At 37.4% G+C, this 9,126-nt stretch overlaps 1 protein-coding gene across 1 annotated transcript; it reads right to left on the bottom strand.

Moving 5' to 3' along the window:
• Positions 1–31: 31 nt before the first annotated feature.
• Hsc70-5 (Heat shock protein 70 cognate 5) lies at positions 32–8,800 on the bottom strand. Its single transcript, XM_022834879.2, has 4 exons — positions 8,602–8,800; positions 4,085–4,227; positions 3,021–3,410; positions 32–1,571 (listed from the first exon to the last, which is right to left on the bottom strand). Exons 1-4 carry the CDS (start codon positions 8,666–8,668, stop codon positions 126–128), a joined length of 2,046 nt encoding a protein of 681 aa, XP_022690614.1. The 5' UTR covers positions 8,669–8,800; the 3' UTR covers positions 32–125.
• Positions 8,801–9,126: the final 326 nt, after the last annotated feature.

Raw genomic sequence — 9,126 nt, 5'->3', positions numbered from 1 at the left:
TATATACATGCTTGTAAATAAAAGACCAGCATACGAAGCATAGATAATTAATGCTATTAGTCTCGATGCCCGACCAAGCTATAGAGATAAAACAATTACATGTTTAATGTAATTTGGTTCATAACCTAATTTTTGCTCTTCTCCTCTTCTTTGTGCTCGGCCTCGGCCGCATTTGAAGTGCCAGTATTACTCCCATTATCAGAATTTCGCGACTTCTCGTCAGCCATTTTTTTATAAGCAATTTCAAACAACTTCAGTGACTGCTGCTGAAGATCTTGGGTTGCTACCTTAATTTGTTCGCTTGTATACTCATCCTTCTTAGCCAGCATTTCCCGTACCTTTGAAACTTTTTCCAACAGCTGGGCTGATTCATCGGCAGGCAGTTGATCCTTGAACTCTTTAACCTTTGTTTCAGTATCATGTACAATACCCTCAGCCTGATTGACGGCTTCAACTACCTCTCTCTTTTTCTTATCTTCTTCTGCAAAGCGCTCAGCGTTTTTAATCATATTTTCTATCTCATCCTTAGACAGGCCCCCGCTTGACTGAATTACAATCTGCTGTTCCTTGCCAGTGCCCTTATCACGAGCTGACACATGTACAATACCATTCGCATCAATATCGAATGTGACTTCAATCTGAGGCACGCCTCGCGGAGCAGGGGGAATACCGACTAAGGAGAATTCTCCTAGAAGTTTGTTGTGCTCAGCCATATCTCTTTCGCCCTGGCAAACTTTGATCAAAACTTGTGTCTGGCCGTCGGCGGCGGTTGAGAACACTTGACTCTTTTTTGTTGGGATTGTTGTGTTACGATTGATGAGCTTCGCCATAACACCACCCAACGTCTCAATGCCAAGAGACAGCGGCGTAACATCAAGAAGAAGAACATCCGTTACGTCCCCAGCAAGCACACCACCCTGAATGGCCGCCCCGACTGCAACTGCCTCATCAGGGTTTACCGCCTTTGAGGGAGCTTTGCCGAATATCTCTTGTACAATCTCCTGCACTTTTGGCATACGAGTCATTCCTCCAACAAGGATAACGTCGCCAATGTCTGACTTCTTCACTTCCGCGTCTTGCATAGCCTTATTACAAGGCCCCACAGTACGTTTAATCAGGTCAGCAACAAGCCCTTCGAACTTTGAGCGCGTCAACTTGAGATTCATATGTTTAGGTCCAGATGCATCCATTGTTAGATAAGGTAAATTAATGTCGGTTTGCACAGATGCAGACAGCTCGATTTTTGCCTTTTCGGCAGCTTCCTTAAGACGCTGCATTGCCATGGCGTCCTTTGTAACATCAATTCCCTGGTCACGCTTGAACTCATTTGCGAGGAAAGTGACTAAAATGTTATCAAAATCTTCTCCGCCAAGAAAGGTATCTCCGTTAGTCGATTTAACCTCGAATACACCCTTTTGTATTTCTAGAATGGAGATATCAAACGTTCCACCTCCAAGATCATAAACAGCAATAATTTTATCATCTGTTTTATCCATTCCATAAGCCAGTGCAGCAGCTGTGGGCTCATTAATTACACGCAGCACGTTCAGTCCAGAAATTTGGCCAGCATCCTGTAATGACAAATAGTAAGTATTGAAAACATCTTTATAAAACTCATAAGAAATTTCTGGGAAAATTGTGTGAAATAACCAACTTTTGCATAACTTGTAAGAAAAAAGAAAGATTTTTTTGTGGAGCTCCCTGGTTCCAACAATTATGAAACATCTACCCACAAAAGTCGCATATTCTTTGAAATTCCTAACTACTTTACATAAATTTAGTTTTCCAACGCAAGTAGTTTTTCTACTGTGTTACTCTGAGGCGTTTCTCCAAAAATTAATTGCGAAGTTCTACAAATATCCACATTATTACAATACCTTCTGATTTAGTTTCTCAAAGCATCTGCATTTAATTCTTTAAAGTAGATAGTTTCATCTTGAGATAGCGACGAGACCGAACATAATGTATTAATAATAACATAATGAAAGTTTAATTGCAATGAAACCAAGGGACAGTTAGCACAAATAAGGGCTATTTGTTATAGGTTGCAGAATGACACGGACATATCTAAATCGAAATAATTGAACAATCTGAATGAGGTGATCAAATTACTAAATGAATTTGATCTAATTGCTTTAAAAAAGTATAGAATAGCACAAAGGTGAAATTACGAAAGAGTCTAGAGGGTTCGGCAAAATAGGGTCATTGATGAATTGTAACGAAATAACAAGCAACAGGCTAACAGTATTACAGAATGGTAGAACAATTGCAACGAGTCTAAAGAGAACTGTAGCGAGATAAAGGGGATAACCCAACGGAGTAATAAAACAACTAACATTTAAGAATTCTAGTTCAGATTGGGCGGGTTCAACCTTGATTTAAATTAGATTTGACAACAGCCCCTAATTTCCGCTTAAATTTTTCAAGATAGTTAAGAAACTGCTTTTTGCACCAATTTGATAGACATTCCAGCACTTTCAATCCCTAGTGGATTTTCGGTTTTGTTTCATGGAGGGCCTTTTTGATTTATCCAGAAACGACAGAAAAATCAGCAAAAATGAAGACTGCCAATTTCGGGTAACCCAGAAAGTTCGTTAGATGCGAAGACACTGGACACTAGCTGATCTTTGCACATATTATACGACAGATCTCCGGCTCAATCCTAGAGTTTGTGATTTTGTTCTAGAAAAACTTTAGTTTCCCCTAATACAAAGAAGATCAAAGGAATAGGTACCCGCGACGACAAAGGCTCAACACAAGTTATTCTAAACACACATACGTATATATATACATGGTCTACTCTGGCACAACTATACTGCGGATTTTGAAAGAGTTGAATAACGTCCTATGAGAAATTTTAGTACTATCTCGGAAGTAAGAACAAACCGGTTACATTGCACGGTTCTTCTTCGGTTACACGGTAATTCATATCTTTTTAATTCAATATCACATTATTTGCGGTAGTTCATAAATTCGGACTCTATGACTTATATCGAAATTCCATAAAAAGAGTCACAAACCTTCGTAGCCTGACGTTGCGAATCGTTGAAATACGCCGGTACCGTGACAACAGCATTTTTTACAGTCGTGCCCATGTAGCCCTCGGCTGTTTCCTTCATTTTCATAAGCACAAATGCTCCTATTTGAGAGGGGGAATACATTTTCCCCTGCGCTTGCACCCACGCATCGCCGTTTGAAGCCTTGACGATCTTGTAGGATGAAGTCTTCATGTCTTTCTTTACTTCGGGATCCTCAAATTTTCGTCCGATTAGACGCTTAGTAGCAGAGAGCGTGTTTGCGGCATTCGTAACAGCTTGTCTTTTTGCCGGCATTCCAACAAGACGTTCTCCGTCATTTGTGAAGGCCACAACTGATGGGGTGGTTCGCGCGCCCTCGGCATTCTCAATTACCTTTTCAATTTTCACCCCAAAAAAAAAGCAAAAGAAATATAGCAGAAGAAAGTATAAAATACTCATAAAACAAATATTTATATATAGTGCATTTCCTGTAAAAACCGTGAGCATCTACCAGACCGTTAACATATTGCACATAATGGTTTTAGAAATAATGTTTATTTTGTATAAATCAAAAAAGATCCAGCTGACCTGACATATATAGGATATTCTGATAGGAAAATTCAACTTTGAACTTCTACCGAAAACTTAAAATCGTGCGATTTTCGAGTTGGAATTTCTGTCCCTGAATTTGTCAATTACACTCTTATCTTTGTTGTTATACTTCGGGCGCGAAAATATAACCTTGAGTGCATTACTCACTTGATAAGGTTAATAACAAAACTTTTCAGATATATTCAAAATACTAGGAAGCTTTTTTGTTTTTATTATATATATATATATTACGTATTACCTGCATAGTTCTAGTTAAACGCATATAATGAGAACATAAGATACTCGGGCTTTAATGCAAGCTACGCACTTACAATATAAGGAGCGCAAATGTTGAGATTGAATTCCCTTAGTAAACAAATAGTGCTTACTTAAATGCTTACTGTGTGTTTAGCTACATTTTTAGTACCTGAATTATAATAAGAACCAAATGAACCTGTCTGAATATGTTTACGTACTTTTGGCTGTTTTCCTTCCATTACGGCAACACAAGAGTTAGTTGTACCGAGATCAATTCCAATCACAGCCCCTTTAACCTGTGTATCTGATTTATACCGTAGCCCTGTCGTGGTTGTACTTCCGGCAAGGTGTACCGCGGCACCTAAATTAAACATACGGACATAAATAGAATTTTAAAATCTTATAGAAGGAGTTTCTTTAGCCTCTCTTTAATCTCCACCTGCGCCACTTTTTCCATTATTGCTTTAATGTGTCTTCTATGGCGAAAAGCAGAAGCGCTGAGATTTGCATCGCTGACAAAAATTATGTCCCTACCTTTCCTCCTTTACCACCATTTAGACCGCCAGATTCGACGAATTTTTCTCGACGAAAACTTCGCAGCCGTCACCACCATCACCAGCTTTTAGGTACAGTTTAGCTTCGTCTATGAAGTCCATGCCAATTCACGATATCAGTTAACATTTTCTTCTAATGTGCTTCCTATTCTCATTAGCTTGTTATATGTTGTAAATCTATTAGAGTGTGGTAGCGAACCAGTTTTTATTTGTTCACAATTTGATGCAACTGCTATATGAGACATCATATCGTAATTTTTTCTGTTTCTCCTAATCGGTGAGAAATGGCGGCTTTGTAGCCATTTGATTTCATTTGATTCAGACAGCAGAAATTTACATTACTGTTCATATCAGATTTGGTTTGGATAGTAAAGCATTTGCATTTTTTTCCTCTATTCCTTTACGCAATTATTATCTCTTATTATTAACTCGCAATTATTTATAAAGAAACCATTCCCGACCCAATGAACTTTGTTTCCAACCTTCTTGATCTTCTGCATCTTCTATGGAAATTAGTAAAACGTAATGGAATTTTGTACCTTTGATGAGTAAAATAAGGTCAGTGAACTCTAACGGATATCTTTCCTTATGTGGCCTTGAGTTAAATAACTTAGAATTCTGATAGTGAATTCGAACGTAGTATTGAATTGTAGTTAGATCACAGATAACGATATATGGGCAAAGTACCACTATATCTTTGCTATACAAAATTAAGTTTTTGTTTATTTGGTATTTTATTACCGTATGCTTACCATAACAGTATTTTATCGATCTCCATATTTGTTCTACGAAATATAAGAAAGAAAAATAACATTGATGCAACAGGTATTCGTAAGCAACTCCAATCTTTTTTCTCTTCCGTTCATTTTTTAGCTACATTTAATCCAGATTTTTGGTTATCAGCAATTTAGTATATATATATATATATATATATATATATATACACTACTAAGTTTATATATATATAAACTTAGTAGTATATAGTAAACTCTACATTTAGTATATATATAAAATTGTATTCACAATTTCAATTCATCTGCCGGTTATTTCTTCTGACCCCATCCCGTCAATAATTCCATCATGAATCTGTGGCTGTGTTTCTAAAGGCACATAGTCACTTAGCGCTACCTAGCGTCGCAACAATCAAATAAGATCCTAAATTCTGCATAATAGCATTACAGTAAAACCAAGACTACGCTCAAAGCACACTGACATACCATCTAATATAGCGGAAATAATAAATAACAGCATTTATAGTTCTAAGCTTTACGTTCCGCTTTGTAATAGGCTTTCTGTGTTAAACATAACTAGTTTCATAGGCAATTATAAGCACGTGTGATTTTTGATGGCAAAAATTAACATCATTTTTGTTAAACAAATGAAAACCATCAACTTTATGCTTTAATGTAGCTTGTTAGTGTATAGTGTAGTCCGACAGACACCAAAAGTGTGTCCATAAGCATGCCTTAAGAGTAACGAGGTCTTTTAGCACAGCCATCCCCCTTTCTGATCTATATAATTCAACGTAAAGTCAGAAAGCTCCTCAACGTTTCCGCATTGCCTAGATTTAGTATGTATATTCGCGTGATGATTTCAATGTAAACATTTTTCTAAATCAATTGCCAGCATAGAAGGAATGATGACGACGTAAGTTCATTACGCACGGAGAAAGCAAGATGAGATCCTCAATGTCGCTTTTATTTGCTTATATTTCGCCCATAATTGCAGCAGTGCTATGAGGTATTGCATTATTATTAATTGCCACACGAAGCGGTCGAATCACACAAAAAATTGATAATAAAAAATACATTTTGGTGTCGTCATGACAAAATCTAACAATGCATTAGCAGCATAAGACGTATCCCCTGAGGCTGCGAAGGATTTAATTATAAAACGGGTTCTATGTACAACTAGGCCCATAATTAACCCATTTTATAAATATCTTTATATAAGTATCATCATTACTTTTTTTATTTTCTTAGCATATTTATCTAGTAGCAAGCTGGATGAACTATCCCCTAATCAAAGCCAAAATTTCGCTTAGCAGTTTTCAATGACGCTGAATTCTGGAACTTCACCTTACTAATTCAAACTTAAAAGTGGATGTCAGAATAAAAACTGTAATAACTGTTGCACCTTTATGGGCAGTTTATTGTACTGATGAAGTTGAAGGAGTTAACAAAATGCGCTCCTTTTAGGCTCGATATGGGAATCTTCGAAATAAGTAAAATTGTAACGAAAACACTTAAGTTTAAGAAAAAAAAAAAGCAAGAATTGGGTTGCTCACGAAATAAATCCAGGAAATATAGAAACACGGATTGTATATTTTTTGAGACGATATGAGCAACAGTTACGCGCAAGAAACCCACCGGAAGCATATTTTCGTCCTGCACAAGACATAGGCAGTCTCTGCCCCCTACCAGGAAAGAGTAAACGAGGGCAGAAGCTTCGAACAAAATGGGAAGTGGCTTCAATAGTAATCGCAAATAGATTCGGGCACAGTATAAATCTTATACTTAAATTGATATATGCGGCATTTGTTATTACGAGAAACTGCCCGAAAAGAAAGCCGTTGATGTTGCCAGATACCTTAAATTTCTAAAGAGCACTATAGATTACGGATGCGCCAGTCAACCGCAGGCAGCAGAGTTATCCGACAAGAACGCACGACTTTCTCACCAGGCTTCAATCACGACCTGGATGGAGAGATGTCTTTCGCTCCTATATTCTCCGAATTTAAGATACTGTATGAATTGCTTTCATGCCTCAAAAAACGATAGCTGACGTAGCATACTCTACGGTGGGATATCGAACAAATCCTCGATAACCAAATTAGATATGGCAATACAGATCACTTGATTGAGAGATTGAGAATAAACTTCAAAGCGCTGGCTTCATTACGTACACAACATAAAAGGGTACGCCTAACATATAGCGGCGATAACGTATACGTTTTCAAAATGAAAAATGTTATTTATAAAAAGCAAAAAACCCTCGCAGTATACTGCTTTACTCAAGTAGGCATCCCTGGTGTAAGGGTCAATTCCTTAAGACTTCTTTACGAATAGATGCCAACGTTGGTACATCGTAAAATTTTCACAAAATTTCAGTAGCAGTTTTAGGTGAATGAAGAAAAAGGTCTGCCATTATAGTTGAAAGCTTTTTTTTTCACGCTGCCATGTTTGCAAACTGGAAGGTCCCCTTAAAATAAAAAGAAAATAATGCAATCTGAAAATGGCTATTAAATATATAGAAACTCGCTTTGCCAATCACATAATATTTGTAAAGCTGAGGAAAAATCCGGGATTTCGGTTTGCTCTTCTCGACATATTCTCCACGTTAGTGCATATAAAGGAAATAGCTTTTTTTTATCATCTTATAAATTAACGGCTTAACAGCTTAACGGCCTTCTAAGATACTCTGCTATAGCTCTAAAACGAACATAATAAAAAATACTAGTCATTACAAATGTGTACCCGATAGGACAAAAGGTGATAAATCCAGTTATGTAAGTCAAGGATAATTGGAGCGCTATTATAACCTTAATAATCTATTTTCCGAATAAGAAGATAAAGGAGTACGAGAGAGAAGTTGGCAATTCACGCAGTTAAGACAGCGGGTGGTATGCACGGAGCGTACACAGGAATTGATAACTAATCCTGTGAGTCAGTCCAACACTGATAGCAGATAGCAAAAATCGAATCCGTCGTCCGTAATGCACTGAAGCTAAGCTTTTATAAATTGTAGACATCTGAAGTTTACATGAAAACACAAATTATTGCAAATTGTATTTGTGAACACACAATAAAGAATACGTGTGTAAAAGTCCTACAAAACATTTTGTCACTTAAATGGTTCTGCCAGTAAAACATGTAACTTGGTATACAAAGGGTTCTATTAATTATATAATTTGACACATGAATGACGCTGCTAATGAAATACCAGTTAGATACCGGCGTTCCCGCGCGATTGCCGCAGGGCAGAAGAAGTGTCGTAAAATCTGTTTTAAGCACTTTAGTCAGGCAATATTTATTGATACAAATTGGCCATGAATTACATATAGAACTATCTTAAAATTGTTAGGTTGTTCCTACAGCACGTTTCTTAATATAGAGATTTTAGCCAGGTTATCATGTTTTGTTCAGTCTGATGCAATTAATCGCGCACCCGCAATATATTACCTTTAGAGTATAGAGAAGAGCCGCCCGACACGCCGCACCGGCTGAAAATTTTTGCCACTCGAAGCATTTTTAAGCTTAATAGATAGAAGACAGGGACACGTTCAACTGCAGTGAAACCTCAAATCCAAGGCGCAAATAAGAATACTTTCTTGCTTGAACGTAGAGCGCTGCCACACGTGCAGCACTACCTCTTCTTAGTTTAATATGGCGGACAGCTCCAATCCTTCGCCTCGAGGAGAAGCTTATTTAATGTTTCACTAAAAAAAATCGATTCTGTTGTAAGCAGCTAATGAAGTATCACAAATTATGTGATTTAGGCTAGGCCCGTTCGGGTAGTTAGATACTAAAACAAGTACAAAGTTCGCTATTTCGGGTGACTTTAGGGGTAATCTATCTGATCTGCTGAGTGGGACTTCTATGTAACGATGACCTCGATTCTGACCGTGGAAAATGCTGGAAACGTTCATTTCAATTGACATTTTCGCTTAATTTTACTTTTGAGGTCGTATTAATATTTCCTCTTGC

The sequence above is a fragment of the Varroa jacobsoni genome, unplaced genomic scaffold (genome assembly GCF_002532875.2).
Source record: "Varroa jacobsoni isolate VJ856 unplaced genomic scaffold, vjacob_1.0 scaffold_555, whole genome shotgun sequence".
NCBI lineage: Eukaryota > Metazoa > Arthropoda > Arachnida > Mesostigmata > Varroidae > Varroa > Varroa jacobsoni.
Note: the sequence above shows the minus strand (reverse complement) of the source record. Positions and strands in the feature narration are given on the sequence as shown.